At 47.7% G+C, this 27,848-nt stretch overlaps 1 protein-coding gene across 1 annotated transcript; it reads left to right on the forward strand.

Moving 5' to 3' along the window:
* Positions 1-27,848, forward strand: LOC135559440 (probable C->U-editing enzyme APOBEC-2). The gene is made up of 5 exons (XM_064993592.1): positions 1-315; positions 21,155-21,335; positions 25,532-25,702; positions 26,369-26,550; positions 26,633-27,848. The coding sequence occupies exons 1-4, from the start codon at positions 44-46 to the stop codon at positions 26,546-26,548; spliced, it is 804 nt and encodes a 267-aa protein (XP_064849664.1). The 5' UTR covers positions 1-43; the 3' UTR covers positions 26,549-26,550; positions 26,633-27,848.

Below are 27,848 nucleotides of genomic sequence, written 5' to 3' on the forward strand. Positions count from 1 at the left end.
CTAACTGACATTCACTTGATTACAGACGCTGAAACACAGAGTCATGGCTGACAACCACCCAGGCTGGCTTTCAGTGAAGAAGAGGGAGAAGAAAGGAGAGAGCAAACCACTGGAGAAGGAGGAGGAGAAAGTGTTGAAGACAGGATACCAAGTTGTGAAGACGGGATACCAACACCAACCAGGGGAGGTGAGGAAGAAGGAGGGAGGCGGAGAGAAGACAGGTGGAACGGAGGAGATAACAGAGGTAGCAGAAGGAGGAGTGGAAAATGGAGAGTTTGAAACCATCGAGCTGCCACCATGGGAGATCGTCACTGGGTAAACACATTCACCAAACACACACCAACCACACACAAATCTCTTTTGCATGCTCTTTCTCTCTAACACACATTGGCAGGTATACTTTCTCTGGGGTTTGTGTCAAGTCTCTCTCATCATTTTATACACATTTACATAAATATTCAGATGCTTTACTCAGTACTTCATTGAAGCACATTTGTCAGTGATTACAGCCACAGTTCTTCTTGGGTATGACGCTTCAAGCTTGGCACACCTGTATTTGGGGAGTTTCTCCCGTTCTTCTCTGTAGATCCTCTTAATTAAGCTCAGGTTGGATGGACCTGCACAGATATTTTCAGGTCTCTCCAGAGATGGCGCCAGAGGAGATGGTTGTTGTTTCTGATCCACTAACAAATTGTGCTATTGTGTGTGTTTTTTCACGCTATTTGTAACTTATTTTGTACATAATGTTTTTGCCACCGTGTCTTCTAACCGAAAAGAGCTTCTGGACAGCAGTTATTCACCCCGTACTGGAGGAATACTTTTTCTTCAATGAGTCGTACGGGAAAGATTTACTTCAGACGTCCGACAAGGCCCTCAACCCCGTCATTCGTAGGAGTAAGGGAACACCCCCCTGAAATGGACACAAATTAATGGGAACATATTGGCACCGTACAAAACATATACACAATGTCCAATACCACTCAATTGGACTTCGTTTAATTCAAAGTTGATTGCAAATGCCATATGGCAAATGCCAAGTGTAACACTGCAAAAATCCAATAGATGGCGAGTGCGCTCCACCGTAATATTTCATATTGCAAATGTAACACAAGTCAAGACCCAAGAGTAAAAAAAATCGAAAATGTATCACCCCCTTAAAAAAGTGGTTTCTGGACCGTTTAAAAAAATTGTCCATAAGGCATATGTTTTGTTTTGTCCATTTGCAAGATGATTTCATAGGAAGTCAAAAGTCAGTCACAAGTCACTTTTTTTATTTGCCAAATGCCATAGGAAATGTCCAAATGCATTCTGAAAGATTTGAAAGTGCCAAATCAGGATGTTATGTCCATTTGCCATGTACGATCAATGGAAGTCAGTTTACAAACCCAAAGTCAGTGAACTATGTGCAAAAGGCAAACCTGTTTTCATACTGCCCAAATAATATATAGCACTATGTTAAGCCATGAATCAACCTAGATGGTCTATTTGTCATGTATGATGAGGGAGAAGTGGGACTGTTGTTTTTTAATGATTTTTTGAAAAACGTCCAAAATGACAAGGGATGTTGGGTGGGGGGTTCTCCCTACCCAACCGTGGACCCCTTGCTACCCCATAATGTATTAAATTTTTTTTTAAATGTGCTTCTGGTAACCCGTTCCAATCATCAGGTGCACGGCTGTCCATTTGCAATATGTTTCAATGTGCATTCTGATTTCAGAATGTCACTTTGGTTATGGTACCTCACTGTTTAAACATATTATAAATGGACAAAAGTCAGCCAGCAAGTCATCGTCCACCGTCCATCAGTCAGTTAGATATCATTCGAACACCAAACTGTTTTGAAGCCAGCTATCACATATTTCAGAGCTGGCCCAAAATTCACAGCGCCTTCTGTTCAAACCACAATAAAAACATAAAACACGTAGTTACGTTCTAGCTGCGGGTCCAGTTCTGACATTATATGTAGGCCGAGCTGAGGCGACCCCGAATCCCAAGTTTCGGCCTGATAGGTCATTTAGAGCCCGAGTGGCGACCTTAATTAGTGTTGAAAATCCACATTTTCCGGGCATTGCTAAGGGGTCCTTGAATGAGCTATCCTTTTCATGAATATGAAAAGTTTCTAGGGGTATTTATGTCCGCTGCGTTATGCTAATTAGTTTGAGGCTATGATTACGCTCCCGGATCCGGGATTGCTAGTTGCAAGAAGTACATCAAAACACCTTTTGGGTGAATTTAATCACTTCCAGTTGCTCCAGGAAGCTTAGAATCAACACAGGTAGACCTCATAGTGGCCTGATGGATTGTCATCGAAGATAGGTTCATATGGCATTATTAACCCACATAGGCTTTAGGTTGAATTTAGGGGAGCAGGCAATGTATTCCTATGGGGAGGGATGTCATTGTAATCTGTGAGATCAAAAAATCCTGTTTTACTGTTAAGGGTTAATGCCACACGGTCAAGGTTAGGCTTGTACAGATCGGGAGGACCTTAGGAACAGTCCTGTGGTTTAATTGTCCTTCAAAACCCAACAATTCCGCCGCTGTCACCCAAAAGCACTTGAAATTTAGGTCCAGGCTTCATTTTGGGCCTTCTTTTTTTCACGGTCGCTGCACTCAGACCGAGCGAGCTACGTTCAAGCGGGACATCTCGTTGAACTCGGCACAGCCTTGAGAATATGGTAATGCCATAGCAGGCTCTGAGTGTCTTTAAGCACCACACTTTGTCACTCCATCGTTGCTGTGTGTGTGTGTGTGTGTGTGTGTGTGTGTGTGTGTGTGTGTGTGTGTGTGTGTGTGTGTGTGAGAGAGCTTGTCATGTGTGGAGTTGTCATGACAGCACTGTGCTACAGGTGTGGAGTTGTCATGGCAGCACTGTGCTACAGGTGTGGAGGTATCATGACAGCACTGTGGTACTGGAGGTTTCATTGCATTGCTGGGGTACAGGAGGTTTCATGGCATTGCTGGGGTACAGGAGGTTTCATGGCAGTTATGTGGTACAGGAGGTTTCATGGCAGCGATGTGGTACAGGTGTGGAGTTGTCATGGCAGGAATGTGGAACAGGTGTGGCGTTGTCATGGCAGCACTGTGCTACAGGTGTGGAGGTTTCATGACAGCGATGTAGTACAGTTGTGGAGTTGTCATGGCAGGAATGTGGTACAGGTGTGGCGTTGTCATGGCAGCGATGTGGTACAGGTGTGGAGTTGTCATGGCAGGAATGTGGTACAGGTGTGGAGTTGTCATGACAGCACTGTGCTACAGGTGTGGAGTTGCCATGGCAGCGCTGTGCTACAGGTGTGGAGTTGTCATGACAGCGCTGTGGTACAGGTGTGGAGTTGTCATGAGAGCACTGTGGTACAGGTGTGGAGTTGTCATGACAGCACTGTGGTACAGGTGTGGAGTTGTCATGGCAGCACTGTGCTACAGGTGTGGAGGTGTCATGACAGCACTGTGGTACAGGTGTGGAGTTGTCATGACAGCACTGTGGTACAGGAGGTTTCATGGCATTGCTGTGGTACAGGAGGTTTCATGGCATTGCTGTGGTACAGGAGGTTTCATGGCATTGCTGGGGTACAGGAGGTTTCATGGCAGTTATGTGGTACAGGAGGTTTCATGGCAGTCCTGTAGAACAGGTGTTTTCTTGGCAGTGCTGTGGTACAGGAGGTTTCATGGCAGCTATGTGGTACAGGTGTGGAGGTGACATGGCAGGAATGTGGTACAGGAGGTTTCATGACAGTGCTGTGCTACAGGAGGTTTCATGGCAGTGCTGTGGTACAGGAGGTTTCATGGCATTGCTGTGGTACAGGAGGTTTCATGGCAGTGCTGTGGTACAGGAGGTTTCATGGCATTGCTGGGGTACAGAAGGTTTCATGGCAGTCCTGTAGAACAGGTGTTTTCATGACAGTGCTGTGCTACAGGAGGTTTCATGGCATTGCTGTAGAACAGGTGTTTTCTTGGCAGTGCTGTGGTACAGGAGGTTTCATGGCAGTGCTGTGGTACAGGAGGTTTCATGGCAGTGCTGTGGTACAGGAGGTTTCATGACATTGCTGTGCTACAGGAGGTTTCATGACAGTGCTGTGGTACAGGAGGTTTCATGACAGCACTGTGCTACAGGTGTGTAGTTGTCATGGCAGCGATGTGGTACAGGTGTGGAGTTGTCATGGCAGCGATGTGGTACAGGTGTGGAGTTGTCATGGCAGCGATTTGGTACAGGTGTGGAGTTGTCATGACAGCACTGTGGTACAAGAGGTTTCATGGCAGTGCTGTGCTACAGGAGGTTTCATGGCAGTGCTGTAGAACAGGAGGTTTCATGGCATTGCTGTATAACAGGTGTTTTCGTGGCAGTGCTGTGGTACAGGAGGTTTCATGACAGTGCTGTGGTACAGGAGGTTTCATGGCAGTGCTGTGGTACAGGAGGTTTCATGGCATTGCTGTGGTACAGGAGGTTTCATGGCATTGCTGTAGAACAGGAGGTTTCATGGCATTGCTGTGCTACAGGAGGTTTCATGACAGTGCTGTGGTACAGGAGGTTTCATGGCATTGCTGTGGTACAGGAGGTTTCATGGCATTGCTGTGGTAAAGGAGGTTTCATGGCAGTGCTGTGGTACAGGAGGTTTCATGACAGCACTGTGCTACAGGTGTGTAGTTGTCATGGCAGCGATGTGGTACAGGTGTGGAGTTGTCATGGCAGCGATGTGGTACAGGTGTGGAGTTGTCATGGCAGCGATGTGGTACAGGTGTGGAGTTGTCATGGCAGTGCTGTGGTACAGGAGGTTTCATGGCATTGCTGGGGTACAGGAGGTTTCATGGCAGTTATGTGGTACAGGAGGTTTCATGGCAGTCCTGTAGAACAGGTGTTTTCTTGGCAGTGCTGTGGTACAGGAGGTTTCATGACAGTGCTGTGGTACAGGAGGTTTCATGACAGCACTGTGCTACAGGTGTGTAGTTGTCATGGCAGCGATGTGGTACAGGTGTGGAGTTGTCATGGCAGCGATGTGGTACAGGTGTGGAGTTGTCATGGCAGCGATGTGGTACAGGTGTGGAGTTGTCATGACAGCACTGTGGTACAGGAGGTTTCATGACAGTGCTGTGGTACAGGTGTGGAGTTGTCATGAGAGCACTGTGGTACAGGAGGTTTCATGACAGTGCTGTGGTACAGGAGGTTTCATGGCAGTGCTGTGGTACAGGAGGTTTCATGGCATTGCTGGGGTACAGGAGGTTTCATGGCAGTTATGTGGTACAGGAGGTTTCATGGCAGTCCTGTAGAACAGGTGTTTTCTTGGCAGTGCTGTGGTACAGGAGGTTTCATGGCAGCTATGTGGTACAGGTGTGGAGGTGACATGGCAGGAATGTGGTACAGGAGGTTTCATGACAGTACTGTGCTACAGGAGGTTTCATGGCAGTGCTGTGGTACAGGAGGTTTCATGGCAGTGCTGTGGTACAGGAGGTTTCATGACAGTGCTGTGCTACAGGAGGTTTCATGGCAGTCCTGTAGAACAGGTGTTTTCTTGGCAGTGCTGTGGTACAGGAGGTTTCATGACAGTGCTGTGGTACAGGAGGTTTCATGGCAGTGCTGTGGTACAGGAGGTTTCATGACAGTGCTGTGCTACAGGAGGTTTCATGGCAGTCCTGTAGAACAGGTGTTTTCTTGGCAGTGCTGTGGTACAGGAGGTTTCATGACAGTGCTGTGGTACAGGAGGTTTCATGGCATTGCTGGGGTACAGGAGGTTTCATGGCAGTGCTGTGGTACAGGAGGTTTCATGACAGTGCTGTGCTACAGGAGGTTTCATGGCAGTCCTGTAGAACAGGTGTTTTCTTGGCAGTGCTGTGGTACAGGAGGTTTCATGGCAGCTATGTGGTACAGGAGGTTTCATGGCAGTGCTGTGGTACAGGAGGTTTCATGGCAGTGCTGTGGTACAGGAGGTTTCATGGCATTGCTGTGGTACAGGAGGTTTCATGGCATTGCTGTATAACAGGAGGTTTCATGGCAGTGCTGTGGTACAGGAGGTTTCATGGCAGTGCTGTGGTACAGGAGGTTTCATGGCATTGCTGTAGAACAGGAGGTTTCATGGCATTGTTGTAGAACAGGAGGTTTCATGGCAGTTATGTGGTACAGGAGGTTTCATGGCAGTCCTGTAGAACAGGTGTTTTCTTGGCAGTGCTGTGGTACAGGAGGTTTCATGACAGTGCTGTGCTACAGGAGGTTTCATGGCAGTGCTGTGGTACAGGAGGTTTCATGGCATTGCTGGGGTACAGAAGGTTTCATGGCAGTCCTGTAGAACAGGTGTTTTCATGACAGTGCTGTGCTACAGGAGGTTTCATGGCATTGCTGTAGAACAGGTGTTTTCTTGGCAGTGCTGTGGTACAGGAGGTTTCATGGCAGTGCTGTGGTACAGGAGGTTTCATGGCATTGCTGTGCTACAGGAGGTCTCATGGCAGTGCTGTAGAACAGGAGCTTTCATGGCAGCGATGTGGTACAGGTGTCGAGTTGACATGGCAGCGATGTGGTACAGGTGTGGAGTTGTCATGGCAGCACTGTGCTACAGGTGTGGAGGTTTCATCACAGCACTGTGCTACAGGTGTGGAGTTGTCATGGCAGCACTGTGCTACAGGTGTGGAGGTTTCATGACAGCACTGTGCTACAGGTGTGGAGTGTCATGGCAGCACTGTGCTACAGGTGTGGAGGTGTCATGACAGCACTGTGCTACAGGTGTGGAGGTGTCATGACAGCACTGTGCTACAGGTGTGGAGTTGTCATGACAGCACTGTGGTACAGGTATGGAATTGTCATGTCAGCACTGTGCTACAGGTGTGGAGTTGTCATGACAGCACTGTGGTACAGGTGTGGAGTTGTCATGGCAGCGATGTGGTACAGGTGTGGAGTTGTCATGGCAGCACTGTGGTACAGGAGGTTTCATGGCATTGCTGGGGTACAGGAGGTTTCATGGCAGTTATGTGGTACAGGAGGTTTCATGGCAGTCCTGTAGAACAGGTGTTTTCTTGGCAGTGCTGTGGTACAGGAGGTTTCATGACAGTGCTGTGGTACAGGAGGTTTCATGACAGCACTGTGCTACAGGTGTGTAGTTGTCATGGCAGCGATGTGGTACAGGTGTGGAGTTGTCATGGCAGCGATGTGGTACAGGTGTGGAGTTGTCATGGCAGCGATGTGGTACAGGTGTGGAGTTGTCATGACAGCACTGTGGTACAGGAGGTTTCATGACAGTGCTGTGGTACAGGTGTGGAGTTGTCATGAGAGCACTGTGGTACAGGAGGTTTCATGACAGTGCTGTGGTACAGGAGGTTTCATGGCAGTGCTGTGGTACAGGAGGTTTCATGGCATTGCTGGGGTACAGGAGGTTTCATGGCAGTTATGTGGTACAGGAGGTTTCATGGCAGTCCTGTAGAACAGGTGTTTTCTTGGCAGTGCTGTGGTACAGGAGGTTTCATGGCAGCTATGTGGTACAGGTGTGGAGGTGACATGGCAGGAATGTGTTACAGGAGGTTTCATGACAGTGCTGTGCTACAAGAGGTTTCATGGCAGTGCTGTGGTACAGGAGGTTTCATGGCATTGCTGTGCTACAGGAGGTCTCATGGCAGTGCTGTAGAACAGGAGCTTTCATGGCAGCGATGTGGTACAGGTGTCGAGTTGACATGGCAGCGATGTGGTACAGGTGTGGAGTTGTCATGGCAGCACTGTGCTACAGGTGTGGAGGTTTCATGACAGCACTGTGCTACAGGTGTGGAGTTGTCATGGCAGCACTGTGCTACAGGTGTGGAGGTTTCATGACAGCACTGTGCTACAGGTGTGGAGTTGTCATGGCAGCACTGTGCTACAGGTGTGGAGGTGTCATGACAGCACTGTGGTACAGGTGTGGAGTTGTCATGGCAGCACTGTGCTACAGGTGTGGAGGTGTCATGGCAGCACTGTGCTACAGGTGTGGAGGTGTCATGACAGCACTGTGCTACAGGTGTGGAGTTGTCATGGCAGCACTGTGCTACAAGTGTGGAGGTTTCATGACAGCACTGTGCTACAGGTGTGGAGTTGTCATGGCAGCACTGTGGTACAGGTATGGAATTGTCATGTCAGCACTGTGCTACAGGTGTGGAGTTGTCATGACAGCACTGTGCTACAGGTGTGGAGGTGTCATGACAGCACTGTGCTACAGGTGTGGAGTTGTCATGACAGCACTGTGGTACAGGTATGGAATTGTCATGTCAGCACTGTGCTACAGGTGTGGAGTTGTCATGACAGCACTGTGGTACAGGTGTGGAGTTGTCATGGCAGCGATGTGGTACAGGTGTGGAGTTGTCATGGCAGCACTGTGGTACAGGAGGTTTCATGGCATTGCTGGGGTACAGGAGGTTTCATGGCAGTTATGTGGTACAGGAGGTTTCATGGCAGTCCTGTAGAACAGGTGTTTTCTTGGCAGTGCTGTGGTACAGGAGGTTTCATGACAGTGCTGTGGTACAGGAGGTTTCATGACAGCACTGTGCTACAGGTGTGTAGTTGTCATGGCAGCGATGTGGTACAGGTGTGGAGTTGTCATGGCAGCGATGTGGTACAGGTGTGGAGTTGTCATGGCAGCGATGTGGTACAGGTGTGGAGTTGTCATGAGAGCACTGTGGTACAGGAGGTTTCATGACAGTGCTGTGGTACAGGAGGTTTCATGGCAGTGCTGTGGTACAGGAGGTTTCATGGCATTGCTGGGGTACAGGAGGTTTCATGGCAGTTATGTGGTACAGGAGGTTTCATGGCAGTCCTGTAGAACAGGTGTTTTCTTGGCAGTGCTGTGGTACAGGAGGTTTCATGACAGTGCTGTGGTACAGGAGGTTTCATGGCAGCTATGTGGTACAGGTGTGGAGGTGACATGGCAGGAATGTGGTACAGGAGGTTTCATGACAGTACTGTGCTACAGGAGGTTTCATGGCATTGCTGTGGTACAGGAGGTTTCATGACAGTGCTGTGGTACAGGAGGTCTCATGGCAGTGCTGTGCTACAGGAGGTCTCATGGCAGTGCTGTAGAACAGGAGCTTTCATGGCAGCGATGTGGTACAGGTGTCGAGTTGACATGGCAGCGATGTGGTACAGGTGTGGAGTTGTCATGGCAGGAATGTGGTACAGGTGTGGAGTTGTCATGGCAGCACTGTGCTACAGGTGTGGAGGTTTCATGACAGCACTGTGCTACAGGTGTGGAGTTGTCATGGCAGCACTGTGCTACAGGTGTGGAGGTTTCATGACAGCACTGTGCTACAGGTGTGGAGTTGTCATGGCAGCACTGTGCTACAGGTGTGGAGGTGTCATGACAGCACTGTGGTACAGGTGTGGAGTTGTCATGGCAGCACTGTGCTACAGGTGTGGAGGTGTCATGACAGCACTGTGCTACAGGTGTGGAGGTGTCATGACAGCACTGTGCTACAGGTGTGGAGTTGTCATGACAGCACTGTGGTACAGGTATGGAATTGTCATGTCAGCACTGTGCTACAGGTGTGGAGTTGTCATGACAGCACTGTGGTACAGGTGTGGAGTTGTCATAACAGCACTGTGCTACAGGTGTGGAGTTGTCATGACAGCACTGTGGTACAGGAGGTTTCATGACAGTGCTGGAGTACAGGAGGTTTCATGACAGTGCTGTGGTACAGGAGGTTTCATGACAGTGCTGTGGTACAGGTGTGGAGTTGTCATGAGAGCACTGTGGTACAGGAGGTTTCATGACAGTGCTGGAGTACAGGAGGTTTCATGACAGCACTGTGGTACAGGAGGTTTCATGACAGTGCTGTGGTACAGGAGGTTTCATGACAGTGCTGTGGTACAGGAGGTTTCATGACAGTGCTGTGGTACAGGAGGTTTCATGACAGCACTGTGCTACAGGTGTGTAGTTGTCATGGCAGCGATGTGGTACAGGTGTGGAGTTGTCATGGCAGCGATGTGGTACAGGTGTGGAGTTGTCATGGCAGCGATGTGGTACAGGTGTGGAGTTGTCATGACAGCACTGTGGTACAGGAGATTTCATGACAGTGCTGTGGTACAGAAGGTTTCATGGCAGTGCTGTGGTACAGGAGGTTTCATGGCATTGCTGTGGTACAGGAGGTTTCATGACAGTGCTGTGGGGTACAGGAGGTTTCATGGCAGTGCTGGGGTACAGAAGGTTTCATGGCAGTCCTGTAGAACAGGTGTTTTCATGACAGTGCTGTGCTACAGGAGGTTTCATGGCATTGCTGTAGAACAGGTGTTTTCTTGGCAGTGCTGTGGTACAGGAGGTTTCATGGCAGTGCTGTGGTACAGGAGGTTTCATGGCATTGCTGTGCTACAGGAGGTCTCATGGCAGTGCTGTAGAACAGGAGCTTTCATGGCAGCGATGTGGTACAGGTGTGGAGTTGTCATGGCAGGAATGTGGTACAGGTGTGGAGTTGTCATGGCAGCACTGTGCTACAGGTGTGGAGGTTTCATGACAGCACTGTGCTACAGGTGTGGAGTTGTCATGGCAGCACTGTGCTACAGGTGTGGAGGTTTCATGACAGCACTGTGCTACAGGTGTGGAGTTGTCATGGCAGCACTGTGCTACAGGTGTGGAGGTGTCATGACAGCACTGTGCTACAGGTGTGGAGGTGTCATGACAGCACTGTGCTACAGGTGTGGAGTTGTCATGACAGCACTGTGGTACAGGTATGGAATTGTCATGTCAGCACTGTGCTACAGGTGTGGAGTTGTCATGACAGCACTGTGGTACAGGTGTGGAGTTGTCATGGCAGCGATGTGGTACAGGTGTGGAGTTGTCATGGCAGTGCTGTGGTACAGGAGGTTTCATGGCATTGCTGGGGTACAGGAGGTTTCATGGCAGTTATGTGGTACAGGAGGTTTCATGGCAGTCCTGTAGAACAGGTGTTTTCTTGGCAGTGCTGTGGTACAGGAGGTTTCATGACAGTGCTGTGGTACAGTAGGTTTCATGACAGCACTGTGCTACAGGTGTGTAGTTGTCATGGCAGCGATGTGGTACAGGTGTGGAGTTGTCATGGCAGCGATGTGGTACAGGTGTGGAGTTGTCATGGCAGCGATGTGGTACAGGTGTGGAGTTGTCATGACAGCACTGTGCTACAGGTGTGGAGGTGTCATGACAGCACTGTGCTACAGGTGTGGAGTTGTCATGACAGCACTGTGGTACAGGAGGTTTCATGACAGTGCTGTGGTACAGGAGGTTTCATGGCAGTGCTGTGGTACAGGAGGTTTCATGGCATTGCTGGGGTACAGGAGGTTTCATGGCAGTTATGTGGTACAGGAGGTTTCATGGCAGTCCTGTAGAACAGGTGTTTTCTTTGCAGTGCTGTGGTACAGGAGGTTTCATGGCATTGCTGGGGTACAGGAGGTTTCATGGCAGTTATGTGGTACAGGAGGTTTCATGGCAGTCCTGTAGAACAGGTGTTTTCTTGGCAGTGCTGTGGTACAGGAGGTTTCATGGCAGCTATGTGGTACAGGTGTGGAGGTGACATGGCAGGAATGTGTTACAGGAGGTTTCATGACAGTGCTGTGCTACAAGAGGTTTCATGGCAGTGCTGTGGTACAGGAGGTTTCATGGCATTGCTGTGCTACAGGAGGTCTCATGGCAGTGCTGTAGAACAGGAGCTTTCATGGCAGCGATGTGGTACAGGTGTCGAGTTGACATGGCAGCGATGTGGTACAGGTGTGGAGTTGTCATGGCAGCACTGTGCTACAGGTGTGGAGGTTTCATGACAGCACTGTGCTACAGGTGTGGAGTTGTCATGGCAGCACTGTGCTGCAGGTGTGGAGGTTTCATGACAGCACTGTGGTACAGGTGTGGAGTTGTCATGGCAGCACTGTGCTACAGGTGTGGAGGTGTCATGACAGCACTGTGGTACAGGTGTGGAGTTGTCATGGCAGCACTGTGCTACAGGTGTGGAAGTGTCATGACAGCACTGTGCTACAGGTGTGGAGGTGTCATGACAGCACTGTGCTACAGGTGTGGAGTTGTCATGACAGCACTGTGGTACAGGTATGGAATTGTCATGTCAGCACTGTGCTACAGGTGTGGAGTTGTCATGACAGCACTGTGGTACAGGTGTGGAGTTGTCATAACAGCACTGTGCTACAGGTGTGGAGTTGTCATGACAGCACTGTGGTACAGGAGGTTTCATGACAGTGCTGGAGTACAGGAGGTTTCATGACAGTGCTGTGGTACAGGAGGTTTCATGACAGTGCTGTGGTACAGGTGTGGAGTTGTCATGAGAGCACTGTGGTACAGGAGGTTTCATGACAGTGCTGGAGTACAGGAGGTTTCATGACAGTGCTGTGGTACAGGAGGTTTCATGACAGTGCTGTGGTACAGGAGGTTTCATGACAGTGCTGTGGTACAGGAGGTTTCATGACAGCACTGTGCTACAGGTGTGTAGTTGTCATGGCAGCGATGTGGTACAGGTGTGGAGTTGTCATGGCAGCGATGTGGTACAGGTGTGGAGTTGTCATGGCAGCGATGTGGTACCGTTGTGGAGTTGTCATGACAGCACTGTGGTACAGGAGGTTTCATGACAGTGCTGTGGTACAGGAGGTTTCATGGCAGTGCTGTGGTACAGGAGGTTTCATTACAGTGCTGTGCTACAGGAGGTTTCATGGCAGTCCTGTAGAACAGGTGTTTTCTTGGCAGTGCTGTGGTACAGGAGGTTTCATGACAGTGCTGTGGTACAGGAGGTTTCATGGCATTGCTGGGGTACAGGAGGTTTCATGGCATTGCTGTGGTACAGGAGGTTTCATGACAGTGCTGTGGTAAAGGAGGTTTCATGGCATTGCTGTGGTACAGGAGGATTCATGGCATTGCTGTGGTACAGGAGGTTTCATGGCAGTGCTGTGGTACAGGAGGTTTCATGGCAGTCCTGTTGGACAGGTGTTTTCTTGGCAGTGCTGTGGTACAGGAGGTTTCATGGCAGCTATGTGGTACAGGTGTGGAGGTGACATGGCAGGAATGTGGTACAGGAGGTTTCATGACAGTGCTGTGCTACAGGAGGTTTCATGGCAGTGCTGTGGTACAGGAGGTTTCATGGCATTGCTGGGGTACAGGAGGTTTCTTAGCAGTTATGTGGTACAGGAGGTTTCATGGCATTGCTGTGGAACAGGAGGTTTCATGGCATTGCTGTGGTACAGGAGGTTTCATGGCAGTGCTGTGGTACAGGTGTGTAGTTGTCATGGCAGCGATGTGGTACAGGTGTGGAGTTGTCATGGCAGCGATGTGGTACAGGTGTGGAGTTGTCATGGCAGCTATGTGGTACAGGTGTGGAGTTGTCATGACAGCACTGTGGTACAGGAGGTTTCATGACAGTGCTGTGGTACAGGAGGTTTCATGGCAGTGCTGTGGTACAGGAGGTTTCATGGCAGTGCTGTGGTACAGGAGGTTTCATGACAGTGCTGTGCTACAGGAGGTTTCATGGCAGTCCTGTAGAACAGGTGTTTTCTTGGAAGTGCTGTGGTACAGGAGGTTTCATGGTAGTGCTGTGGTACAGGAGGTTTCATGACAGTGCTGTGCTACAGGAGGTTTCATGGCAGTCCTGTAGAACAGGTGTTTTCTTGGCAGTGCTGTGGTACAGGAGGTTTCATGACAGTGCTGTGGTACAGGAGGTTTCATGGCATTGCTGGGGTACAGGAGGTTTCATGGCATTGCTGTGGTACAGGAGGTTTCATGACAGTGCTGTGGTAAAGGAGGTTTCATGGCATTGCTGTGGTACAGGAGGATTCATGGCAGTCCTGTTGGACAGGTGTTTTCTTGGCAGTGCTGTGGTACAGGAGGTTTCATGGCAGCTATGTGGTACAGGTGTGGAGGTGACATGGCAGGAATGTGGTACAGGAGGTTTCATGACAGTGCTGTGCTACAGGAGGTTTCATGGCAGTGCTGTGGTACAGGAGGTTTCATGGCATTGCTGGGGTACAGGAGGTTTCATGGCAGTTATGTGGTACAGGAGGTTTCATGGCATTGCTGTGGAACAGGAGGTTTCATGGCATTGCTGTGGTACAGGAGGTTTCATGGCAGTGCTGTGGTACAGGTGTGGAGGTGTCATGACAGCACTGTGGTACAGGTGTGGAGTTGTCATGGCAGCACTGTGCTACAGGTGTGGAGGTGTCATGACAGCACTGTGCTACAGGTGTGGAGGTGTCATGACAGCACTGTGCTACAGGTGTGGAGTTGTCATGACAGCACTGTTGTACAGGTATGGAATTGTCATGTCAGCACTGTGCTACAGGTGTGGAGTTGTCATGACAGCACTGTGGTACAGGTGTGGAGTTGTCATGACAGCACTGTGCTACAGGTGTGGAGTTGTCATGACAGCACTGTGGTACAGGAGGTTTCATGACAGTGCTGTGGTACAGGTGTGGAGTTGTCATGAGAGCACTGTGGTACAGGAGGTTTCATGACAGTGCTGGAGTACAGGAGGTTTCATGGCATTGCTGGGGTACAGGAGGTTTCATGACAGTGCTGTGGTACAGGAGGTTTCATGACAGTGCTGTGGTACAGGAGGTTTCATGACAGCACTGTGCTACAGGTGTGTAGTTGTCATGGCAGCGATGTGGTACAGGTGTGGAGTTGTCATGGCAGCGATGTGGTACAGGTGTGGAGTTGTCATGGCATCGAAGTGGTACAGGTGTGGAGTTGTCATGGCAGCGAAGTGGTACAGGTGTGGAGTTGTCATGGCAGCACTGTGCTACAGGTGTGGAGGTGTCATGACAGCACTGTGGTACAAGTGTGGAGTTGTCATGACAGCACTTTGGTACAGGAGGTTTCATGACAGTGCTGTGGTACAAGTGTGGAGTTGTCATGAGAGCACTGTGGTACAGGAGGTTTCATGACAGCACTGTTGTACAGGAGGTGTCATGACAGTGCTGGAGAACAGGAGGTTTCATGGCATTGCTGTGGTACAGGAGGTTTCATGGCATTGCTGGGGTACAGGAGGTTTCATGACAGCGCTGTGCTACAGGTGTGGAATTGTCATGTCAGCACTGTGCTACAGGTGTGGAGTTGTCATGACAGCACTGTGCTACAGGTGTGTAGTTGTCATGGCAGCGATGTGGTACAGGTGTGTAGTTGTCATGGCAGCGATGTGGTACAGGTGTGGAGTTGTCATGGCAGCGATGTGGTACAGGTGTGGAGTTGTCATGGCAGCACTGTGCTACAGGTGTGGAGTTCTCAAGGCAGCGATGTGGTACAGGTGTGGAGTTGTCATGGCAGCGATGTGGTACAGGTGTGTAGTTGTCATGGCAGCGATGTGGTACAGGTGTGGAGTTGTCATGGCAGCGATGTGGTACAGGTGTGGAGTTGTCATGGCAGCACTGTGCTACAGGTGTGGAGTTCTCAAGGCAGCGATGTGGTACAGGTGTGGAGTTGTCATGGCAGCGATGTGGTACAGGTGTGGAGTTGTCATGGCAGCGATGTGGTACAGGTGTGGAGTTGTCATGGCAGCGATGTGGTACAGGTGTGGAGTTGTCATGGCAGCGATGTGGTACAGGTGTGGAGTTCTCAAGGCAGCGATGTGGTACAGGTGTGGAGTTGTCATGGCAGCGATGTGGTACAGGTGTGGAGTTGTCATGGCAGCGATGTGGTACAGGTGTCGAGGTGACATGGCAGCGATGTGGTACAGGTGTGGAGGTGACATAGCAGCGATGTGGTACAGGTGTGGAGTTGTCATGGCAGCACTGTGATACAGGTGTGGAGTTGCCATGGAAGCATTTCATACAGGTGTGGAGGTGACATGGCAGCGATGTGGTACAGGTGTGGAGTTGTCATGGCAGCACTGTGCTACAGGTGTGGAGTTGTCCTGGCAGCGATGTGGTTCACGTGTGGAGGTGACATGGCAGCGATGTGGTACAGGTGTGTCGTTGTCATGGCAGCGATGTGGTACAGGGGTGGAGTTGTCATGGCAGCGATGTGGTACAGGTGTGGAGTTGTCATGGCAGCGATGTGGTACAGGTGTGGAGGTGACATGGTAGCGATGTGGTACAGGTGTGGAGTTGTCATGGCGGCGATGTGGTACAGGTGTGGAGTTGTCATGGCAGCGATGTGGTACAGGTGTGGAGTTGTCATGGCAGCGATGTTGTACAGCTGTGGAGTTGTCATGGCAGCGATGTGGTACAGGTGTGGAGTTGTCATGACAGCGATGTGGTGCAGGTGTGGAGTTGTCATGGCATCGATGTGGTGCAGGTGTGGAGTTGTCATGACAGCGATGTGCTACAGGTGTGGAGTTGTCATGGCAGCACTGTGCTACAGGTGTGGAGTTGTCATGGCAGCGATGTGGTACAAGTGTGGAGTTGTCATGGCAGCACTGTGCTACAGGTGTGGAGTTGTCATGGCAGCGACGTGGTACAGGTTTGGTTATGTCATGGCAGCACTGTGCTACAGGTGTGGTTATGTCATGGCAGCCCTGATGATGTTGAATCATGCAAGCCACCACTTTATTGCACCCCAGCCATTGCCCCTTCATTGTAACCATTCAATACCAGGCTTCAGGGCTTTACTTTATGATGCTAAGATCATTTCACAATGAGTGAATACTGAATTCTCTCTGATTAAAACACTTTTTGCATCCCTTCCCTAACAACACTTCTGATTCATTTTCTGTGTTCCGTTGCAGACTCCCCATCTCAGCCTGATAGGTGTTGGGCCAAACCGGGAATGTGCCATTCGGGTGATGAGGAAATGTAAATTAAGAAAGACATATATTTGGCAATTCTATTTGCTTGTTTAAAATGTTTAATCAGCATGTGTTTTATAATACGTGTTTTATAATACATGTCATACGTGTCATAATCACTGTCTTCAAACTCCCTGTCATAAATGAGCCAAGGCACAGGGTGCATGGAATTCCATAAAGTGAAACCTTCACAAAAAAACAGGTAAATAGAAACCGAACGTGACCCAACCGTGGCGCACACAAACACACACACAGAAAATAAATAATTACCCACAACATTAGGTGGGAAAAAGGCTGCCTAAGTATGATTCCCAATCAGAGACAATGATAGACAGCTGCCTCTGATTGGGAACCACACTCAGCCAAAAACCCATGAAATAGAATGCCCACTCAAATCACACCCTGACCTAACCAAATAGGGAAATAAAAAGGCTCTCTAAGGTCAGGGCGTGACAATACTGTTGTTTTTATTGTATGTGTTATTATACAATCTTCTAAAAGACAACAGTTCTTGACTGTCTGGCTTCATCAGCGCTTAATTATATTTTGGATAAGGGGCAGGGGTTGATGATAGCTAGATAGTTTTCCAGCCCATAGAAGTAGTAGAAGAAGAAAATTGACTTCTTCAAAACATGTTGGAACCAAAATTATTTTCCAGTCATTTTGTTCTGAACAGAACCCCCTCAAAATGAATTACGTTCTACTGTTCCGATCAGCAAAATACAGTTCTGAACTGGTTCAACCCCAAAAAAGTACTGGTTTTAATTGTTCCTTTCTGTTCCTTTTTTTAACCTGTGAAATCAACTGTTTTTTATATTTTGCTCATTAAATTACTTTACCAATCAGTGTGTCAATAAAAGCTGGTGCGGAAAATCAATGTTAAGGAAGTCTCAAGGTTTTGCTCGCCTGAGGTAGAGTATCTCATGATAAGCTGTAGACCACACTATTTACCAAGAGAGTTGCAGCTGTCTATTTACCACCACAAACCAATGCTGGCACGGAAACTGCACTCAACGAGCTGTATAAAGCCATAAGCACACAAAAAAAGTATCATTTTTATTTATTTATTGAACCTTTAGTTATCTAGGCAAGTCAGTTAAGAATGAATTATTATTTACAATGAGGCCTACCCCTGCCAAACCCGGACAATGCTGAGCCAATTGTGCGCCGCCCTATGGGACTCCTAATCATGGTCGGTTGTGATACAGCCTGCAATCTAAACAGGGTCAGTAGGGACGCCTCTAGCACTGAGATGCAGTGCCTTAGACCGCTGCACCACTTGGGAGCCCAGAGGCGGCCTGGGACTTTAATGCAGGGAAACTTAAATCCGTTTCACCTCATTTCTACCAGCATGTTACATGTACAACCAGAGAGAAAACAACTCTAGATATTTACTCCACAGACAGAGACGAGTACAGAGCTCTCCCCCGCCCTCCATTTGGCAATTCTGACCAAAACTCTATCCTCCTGATTCCTGCTAACAAGCAAAAACTAAAGCAGGAAGTACCAGTGACTTGTTCAATATGGAAGGTGTCAGAAGACGCAGATGCTAGCACAGACTGGAATAATGTACCAGGACTCATCCAAAGGCATTGAGGAGAATACCACATCAGTCACCAGCTTCACCAATAAGTGCATTGTTGATGTTGTCCCCACAGTGACCGTACGTACATACCCCAACCAGAAGCCATGGATTACAGGCAACATCTGCATTGAGCTAAAGAGTAGAGCTGCCGCTTTCAAGGAGCGGGACTCTAACCTGGGCGCTTATAAGAAATCCCGCTATTCCCTCCAACGAACCAATAAACAGGCAAAGCGTCAATACAGGACTAAGATTGAATCATACTACACCGGCTCCGATGCTCATCGGATGTGGCAGGGCTCGCAAACTATTACAGACTACAAAGGGAAGCACAGCCACGAGCTGCCCAGTGACACAAGCCTTCCAGGTGAGCTAAATTACTTCTATGCTCGCTTCGAGGCAAGTAGCACTGAAACATGCATGCGAGCACCAGCTGTTTCTGACAACTGTGTGATCACGCTCTCTGTAGCCGATGTGAGTGAGACCTTGAAATAGGTCAAGATTTACAAGGCCGCAGGGCCAGACAGATTATAAGGATGTGTCCTTTGAGCATGCGCTGACTAACTGGCAAGTGTGTTCACTGAAATGTTCAACTTGTCCCTGAAGGCCATAAACATTGTCAAAGACCCCACCCACCCCAGTCATAGACTGTCAGACCCTGAACACTAATGGCTTCCCAGACAATTTGCATCCCCTTTTACGCTACTGCTACTTATCTATGCATAGTCATTTTAACTCTGCCTACATGTACAGTGCCTTGCGAAAGTATTCGGCCCCCTTGAACTTTGCGACCTTTTGCCACATTTCAGGCTTCAAACATAAAGATATAAAACTGTATTTTTTTGTGAAGAATCAACAACAAGTGGGTCACAATCATGAAGTGGAACGACATTTATTGGATATTTCAAACTTTTTTAACAAATCAAAAACTGAAAAATTGGGCGTGCAAAATTATTCAGCCCCTTTACTTTCAGTGCAGCAAACTCTCTCCAGAAGTTCAGTGAGGATCTCTGAATGATCCAATGTTGACCTAAATGACTAATGATGATAAATACAATCCACCTGTGTGTAATCAAGTCTCCGTATACACAGTTATCAAAACGTATGCCAGGGCAAGCCTACATGAATCACAGCCCTTACTGTAAGTGTTTCTAAAATACCCTGTGGGAAAAATGCCCGGTGGAAAAATTATTGGAACCATTACAGTCTTGAAACACTGCTTGTCCAATCAGCATCCAGGATCCAAACAACCAGTTTTATAATGATTGTTATGTCATGATCAAAGCAGCCAAACCCCACCATAACAGGTTTGTAGTCACTTTACAAATGACATCGATTAACCTCTAACCCTGCACATTGACTCATTACCGGTACATCCTGTATTGTTATGTACATTTCTTGTGTTACTTTTTGATTGACTTGTTTGTTTTTTTTCACTTTAGTTTATTTAGTAAATATTTTCTTAACTCTATTACTTGAACTGCATTGTTGGTTAAGGGCTTGTAAGGAAGCATGTGACAAATAAAATTTCATTTCATTCATTAGTAGTGACTGTTACCATGACAGCCGGTCCCAATACACCCCCTACCTCTCTCCCTGGGCACTACCACTAACTCTGAGGTCCCTAGGGATTAATTTATAACATTTATATTTTCAGGGTTTAATCAAAAGAGGGTAAGGGATACTGTTCGGATTTGGAATAGCCTCTGTCTTGTGTTAGCCATGTTCTCCAGTAGAGTGCTGTGATCCTATAGTAGTTACCAAATCAAATCCAAATCTAATTTTATTTGTCACAAACACATGGTTAGTAGATGTTAATGCGAGTGTAGCGAAATGCTTGTGCTTCTAGGTCCGACAGTGCAGTAATATCTAACAAGTAATCTAACAATTCCCCAACAACTACCTAATACACACAAATCTAAAGGGGTGAATGAGAATATGTACATATAAGTATATGGATGAGCGATGGCCGAGCGGCATGGGCAAGGTGCAGTAGATGGTATAGAATACAGTATATACTATGAGCTAATAGTATATACTATGTGCTATGAGTAATGTAAGATATGCAAACATTATTAAAGTGGCATTATTTAGAGTGATATTGTATAAAGTGACTAGTGATCCATTTATTAAAGTGGCCAGTGATTGGGTCTCAATGTAGGCAGCAGCCTCTCTGAGTTAGTGATTTCTGTTTAACAGTCTGACGGCCTTGAGATAAAGGCTGTTTTTCAGTCGCTCGGTCCCAGCTTTGATGCACCTGTACTGATCTCACCTTCTGGATGGTAGCGGTGTGAACAGGCAGTGGCCCGGGTGGTTGATGTCCTTGATGATATTTTTGGCCTTCCTGTGACATCGGGTGCTGTGGGTGTCCTGGAGGGCAGGTAGTTTGCCCCCGGTGATGCGTTGTGCAGACCTCACCCTCTGGAGAGCCTTGCAGTTGCCGTACCAGGAGGTGATACAGCCCGACAGGATGCTCTCGATTGTGCATCTGTAAAGGTTTGTGCGTGTTTTGGGTGTATAGCCGAATTTCTTCAGCCTCCGGAGGTTGAAGAGGCACTGTTGCGCCTTCTTCACCATGCTGTCTATGTGGGTGGACCATTTCAGTTTGTACGTGATGTGAACTTAAAACTTACTACCGTCTCCACTACCGTCTTGTCGATGTGGATAGGGGGCTGCTCCTTCTGCTGTTTCCTGAAGTCCACGATCATCTCCTCTGTTTGCACCAGTTAGTACTCTGTGTTGTGGCTCCAGCAACCCTGTTTCGAATCCGGGTCATGGCAGGGAATATTCGGCTTGGAAGCTTATTTGACCTCAACCAGCAGGTCGCCACCTTTAGCTTATCCTCTCTCTCTTTATATCCTTTTTCTCTCCCTCCCTCTCCCCTTCTCCCCACAGGGAGCAGATGAGTCTGTTCTACTTTAAGTTCCAATTCCGGAACGTTGAGTATTCATCTGGTCGTAATAAGACGTTGCTATGTTACCGCGTGGAGACTCCGGAGGGCACCACTGATCCACTACAGGGATACATGGAGGACGAACACGCCACCGCACACGTAGAGGAGGCCTTCTTCACACGGGTAACAACATAAAGTTGGATGGTGGGCTCACTTGGACCAATGGCTGTTTTATCGTGGGATGCATCATGAAGCCAGTTTTAGTGTGGGATGCATCATGATGCCAGTTTTAGTGTGGGATGCATCATGATGCCAGTTTTAGTGTGGGATGCATCATGAAGCCAGTTTTAGTGTGGGATGCATCATGAAGCCAGTTTTAGTAAGGGATGCACCATGAAGCCAGTTTTAGTGTGGGATGCATCATGATGCCAGTTTTAGTGTGGGATGCATCATGAAGCCAGTTTTAGTGTGGGATGCATCATGATGCCAGTTTTAGTGTGGGATGCATCATGATGCCAGTTTTAGTGTGGGATGCATCAGGAAGCCAGTTTTAGTGTGGGATGCAGCATGATGCCAGTTTTAGTGTGGGATGCACCATGAAGCCAGTTTTAGTGTGGGATGCATCATGAAGCCAGTTTTAGTGTGGGATGCATCATGATGCCAGTTTTAGTGTGGGATGCATCATGATGCCAGTTTTAGTGTGGGATGCATCATGAAGCCAGTTTTAGTGTGGGATGCATCATGATGCCAGTTTTAGTGTGGGATGCACCATGAAGCCCGTTTTAGTGTGGGATGCATCATGAAGCCAGTTTTAGTGTGGGATGCATCATGATGCCAGTTTTAGTGTGGGATGCATCATGATGCCAGTTTTAGTGTGGGATGCATCATGAAGCCAGTTTTAGTGTGGGATGCATCATGAAGCCAGTTTTAGTGTGGGATGCATCATGATGCCAGTTTTAGTGTGGGATGCATCATGAAGCCAGTTTTAGTGTGGGATGCACCATGAAGCCAGTTTTAGTGTGGGATGCATCATGAAGCCAGTTTTAGTGTGGGATGCATCATGAAGCCAGTTTTAGTGTGGGATGCATCATGATGCCAGTTTTAGTGTGGGATGCATCATGAAGCCCGTTTTAGTGTGGGATGCATCATGATGCCAGTTTTAGTGTGGGATGCATCATGATGCCAGTTTTAGTGTGGGATGCATCATGATGCCAGTTTTAGTGTGGGATGCATCATGAAGCCAGTTTTAGTGTGGGATGCATCATGATGCCAGTTTTAGTGTGGGATGCATCATGATGCCAGTTTTAGTGTGGGATGCATCATGAAGCCAGTTTTAGTGTGGGATGCATCATGATGCCAGTTTTAGTGTGGGATGCACCATGATGCCCGTTTTAGTGTGGGATGCATCATGATGCCAGTTTTAGTGTGGGATGCATCATGAAGCCAGTTTTATTGTGGGATGCACCATGAAGCCAGTTTTAGTGTGGGATGCATCATGAAGCCAGTTTTAGTGTGGGATGCACCATGATGCCAGTTTTAGTGTGGGATGCACCATGAAGCCCGTTTTAGTGTGGGATGCATCATGATGCCAGTTTTAGTGTGGGATGCACCATGAAGCCAGTTTTAGTGTGGGATGCACCATGAAGCCAGTTTTAGTGTGGGATGCACCATGAAGCCAGTTTTAGTGTGGGATGCATCATGAAGCCAGTTTTAGTGTGGGATGCATCATGATGCCAGTTTTAGTGTGGGATGCATCATGATGCCAGTTTTAGTGTGGGATGCATCATGAAGCCAGTTTTAGTGTGGGATGCATCATGAAGCCAGTTTTAGTGTGGGATGCATCATGATGCCAGTTTTAGTGTGGGATGCATCATGATGCCAGTTTTAGTGTGGGATGCACCATGAAGCCAGTTTTAGTGTGGGATGCATCATGAAGCCAGTTTTAGTGTGGGATGCACCATGATGCCAGTTTTAGTGTGGGATGCATCATGAAGCCAGTTTTAGTGTGGGATGCATCATGAAGCCAGTTTTAGTGTGGGATGCATCATGATGCCAGTTTTAGTGTGGGATGCACCATGAAGCCCGTTATAGTGTGGGATGCATCATGATGCCAGTTTTAGTGTGGGATGCACCATGAAGCCCGTTATAGTGTGGGATGCATCATGATGCCAGTTTTAGTGTGGGATGCATCATGAAGCCAGTTTTAGTGTGGGATGCACCATGAAGCCAGTTTTAGTGTGGGATGCATCATGAAGCCAGTTTTAGTGTGGGATGCATCATGAAGCCAGTTTTAGTGTGGGATGCATCATGAAGCCAGTTTTAGTGTGGGATGCATCATGAAGCCAGTTTTAGTGTGGGATGCATCATGATGCCAGTTTTAGTGTGGGATGCACCATGAAGCCCGTTTTAGTGTGGGATGCATCATGAAGCCAGTTTTAGTGTGGGATGCATCATGAAGCCAGTTTTAGTGTGGGATGCATCATGAAGCCAGTTTTAGTGTGGGATGCATCATGAAGCCAGTTTTAGTGTGGGATGCATCATGATGCCAGTTTTAGTGTGGGATGCATCATGATGCCAGTTTTAGTGTGGGATGCATCATGAAGCCAGTTTTAGTGTGGGATGCATCATGATGCCAGTTTTAGTGTGGGATGCACCATGACGCCCGTTTTAGTGTGGGATGCACCATGATGCCAGTTTTAGTGTGGGATGCACCATGAAGCCAGTTTTAGTGTGGGATGCACCATGAAGCCAGTTTTAGTGTGGGATGCACCATGAAGCCAGTTTTAGTGTGGGATGCATCATGATGCCAGTTTTAGTGTGGGATGCATCATGAAGCCAGTTTTAGTGTGGGATGCATCATGAAGCCAGTTTTAGTGTGGGATGCACCATGAAGCCAGTTTTAGTGTGGGATGCATCATGAAGCCAGTTTTAGTGTGGGATGCATCATGAAGCCCGTTTTAGTGTGGGATGCATCATGATGCCAGTTTTAGTGTGGGATGCATCATGATGCCAGTTTTAGTGTGGGATGCATCATGAAGCCAGTTTTAGTGTGGGATGCATCATGAAGCCAGTTTTAGTGTGGGATGCATCATGAAGCCAGTTTTAGTGTGGGATGCATCATGAAGCCAGTTTTAGTGTGGGATGCATCATGAAGCCAGTTTTAGTGTGGGATGCATCATGAAGCCAGTTTTAGTGTGGGATGCATCATGAAGCCAGTTTTAGTGTGGGATGCATCATGAAGCCAGTTTTAGTGTGGGATGCATCATGAAGCCAGTTTTAGTGTGGGATGCATCATGAAGCCAGTTTTAGTGTGGGATGCATCATGAAGCCAGTTTTAGTGTGGGATGCATCATGAAGCCAGTTTTAGTGTGGGATGCACCATGAAGCCAGTTTTAGTGTGGGATGCATCATGATGCCAGTTTTAGTGTGGGATGCATCATGAAGCCAGTTTTAGTGTGGGATGCATCATGAAGCCAGTTTTAGTGTGGGATGCATCATGAAGCCAGTTTTAGTGTGGGATGCATCATGATGCCAGTTTTAGTGTGGGATGCATCATGAAGCCAGTTTTAGTGTGGGATGCACCTTTGAGGGCTTTCTCCATATTGAAGTAGTCAACTGGGTTCACAGATATCACAGAATTCCATCCAGGTCAGCAGGAGGGGTCATCCAATGAATAATACTCCTGAGCAAACAGGAGATATCAGCCATATATATCATATATCAACAACCTTGGCTTGATACCTGTTCAGACTAAACACACTCCATCATGGCGGTATGGACCTTGACTACTTTACAATGGAGATAGCCCTCAATGGTGCTGCCCATTCTGTCAAAGTGAAAATGACAGATTCCCCCCAGATATACCCTCCTACCAACTCTGACACATATTCCCCCTCTAGGTGTACCCTCGTACCAACTGTGACACATATTCCCCCTCTAGGTGTACCCTCCGACCAACTCTGTGACTCAGATTCTTCCTCTAGGTGTACTCTCCGACCAACTCTGTGACTCAGATTCTCCCTCTAGATGTACCCTCGTACCAACTCTGTGACTCAGATTCTTCCTCTAGGTGTACCCTCTGACCAACTCTGTGACTCAGATTCTTCCTCTAGGTGTACCCTCCGACCAACTCTGTGACTCAGATTCTTCCTCTAGGTGTACCCTCCGACCAACTCTGTGACTCAGATTCTTCCTCTAGGTGTACTCTCCGACCAACTCTGTGACTCAGATTCTCCCTCTAGGTGTACCCTCGTACCAACTCTGTGACTCACATTCTCCCTCTAGGTGTACCCTCGTACCAACTCTGTGACTCAGATTCTCCCTCTAGGTGTACCCTCCTACCAACTCTTTAACTCTGATTCTCCCCTTCTCTCCCACAGGTCCTCCCCCACTATGACTCCTCCCAGGAATACGAGGTCCGGTGGTACGTATCTTCCAGTCCCTGTGCAGCCTGCTTCACCAAGATGGCCGATGTCCTCAGACTGAGAAAGAATCTCCGCCTCTACCTCCTCATGTCCCGCCTCTTCCTGTGGGAGGAGCCTGAGATAAAGGTGCCAATCCCCCTCCCACACACACAGAGATGGGCAGCAAAGCGGCAGGTCTTGCTCTTCATTTGAATCAGAGGGCTAATATAAATACTATGCATGCCAGTCTCTCTTAGCTAAGCGTTTAGGAGAGACTGACTACATCACATCTTCTTTTCATAAGAAACATTAATGTGTTGAAAATTCCAATAGTTTGCATAGTCAACTTACACAAAGCTCTGACACACACCCCAGTCATTCCACCAGGGGTCTTTTCACAGTCCCCATATCCAGAACAAATTCAAGAAAGCATACAGTATTATATAGAGCCCTTATTGCATGGAACTTCCTTCCATCTCATATTGCTTAAATAAACAGCAAACCTGGTTTCAAAAAGAGATAATGCAACACCTCACGGCACCTCTCCTCTATTGGACTTGTGATAGTTTGTGTGTATGTACTGATATGTAGGTTACGTTTGCCATTTTAAAAATGTATGTAGTTCTGTCTTTGAGTCGTTCTTGTTTATTAATGTTCTGTATTATGTCATGTTTCATGTTTTGTGTGGACCCCAGGAAGAGTAGCTGCTGCTTTTGCAACAGCTAATGGAGATCCTAATAAAATACCAAATTAGACTCCCTCTCTCTCATACAGTACATGTGCGTGCTGTGTGTGTGTGTGTCTGTGTGCTAGGTGGGCCTGCGGTGCCTGGCGTCACTGGGTGTGAGGATAAGGATGATGAAGCCGTCTGACTTCTTGTCTGTCTGGGAAACATTTGTAGAGAAGGAGGAGGACATGACCTTTAACCCCTGGGAGGACTGTCAGGACAACTACCAATACTACCAGTACAGACTCAACACCATCCTCAAGTAAAGGTACATACATGCACGCACATACACAGAGAGAAAGTATTAACTTTTCCTTTTTGTGTTTGTTTTCTGTGTGTTTCTGTTTCAGGTGCAGTCAAAACCATTTCACACCCCCACACCCTGACTACAACTACATCTACACGTCCTCCAAACCCCATCTACACGTCCTGCAACCCCATCTACACGTCCTCCAACCCCATCTACACCTCCTCCAACCCCATCTACACCTCCTCCAACCCCATCTACACCTCCTCCAACCCCATCTACACCTCCTCCAACCCCATCTACACATCCTCCAACCCCATCTACTCGTCCTTCAACCACATTTACATGGTCTAAAACCCTGTCTGCACGCTCTACAACCACTTTTACATGTCAGCATTGACTCCTTGTCTGAATAAAGACACCTTGGTCTCAACGTTGACTCCCTGTCTAAATAAAGACACCTTGGTCTCAACGTTGACTCCCTGTCTAAATAAAGACACCTTGGTCTCAGCATTGACTCCCTGTCTAAATAAAGACACCTTGGTCTCAGCATTGACTCCCTGTCTAAATAAATAGACCTTGGTCTCAGCATTGACTCCCTGCCTGAATAAATAGACCTTGGTCTCAGCATTGACTCTCTGTCTAAATAACGACACCTTGGTCTCAGCATTGACTCCCTGTCTAAATAAAGACACCTTGGTCTCAGCATTGACTCCCTGTCTAAATAAAGACACCTTGGTCTCAGCATTGACTCCCTGTCTAAATAACGACACCTTGGTCTCAGCATTGACTCCCTGTCTAAATAAAGACACCTTGGTCTCAGCATTGACTCCCTGTCTAAATAAAGACACCTTGGTCTCAGCATTGACTCCCTGTCTAAATAAAGACACCTTGGTCTCAGCATTGACTCCCTGCCTGAATAAATAGACCTTGGTCTCAGCATTGACTCTCTGTCTAAATAACGACACCTTGGTCTCAGCATTGACTCCCTGTCTAAATAAAGACACCTTGGTCTCAGCATTGACTCCCTGTCTAAATAAAGACACCTTGGTCTCAGCATTGACTCCATGTCTGAATAAAAAAATCAACACAGAGTAGATTACAACTAGTTTATAAGTCAAATAAACACTTCATCAATTAACTGTAAAACATTAAACTATATTAACTAACCACATAGATATAAAGGACTTCAGTACTATTAAAAGTGGTTAGATACATTCTCCAAATTTGTATTCATCAGTACAAAATATTGTGTATGTATACCGGTATGTGATCAAATACTTACTGTATGTCATGCAATAAAATGCTAATGAATTACT

The sequence above is a fragment of the Oncorhynchus masou genome, chromosome 18, assembly GCF_036934945.1.
Source record: "Oncorhynchus masou masou isolate Uvic2021 chromosome 18, UVic_Omas_1.1, whole genome shotgun sequence".
Taxonomy (NCBI): domain Eukaryota; kingdom Metazoa; phylum Chordata; class Actinopteri; order Salmoniformes; family Salmonidae; genus Oncorhynchus; species Oncorhynchus masou.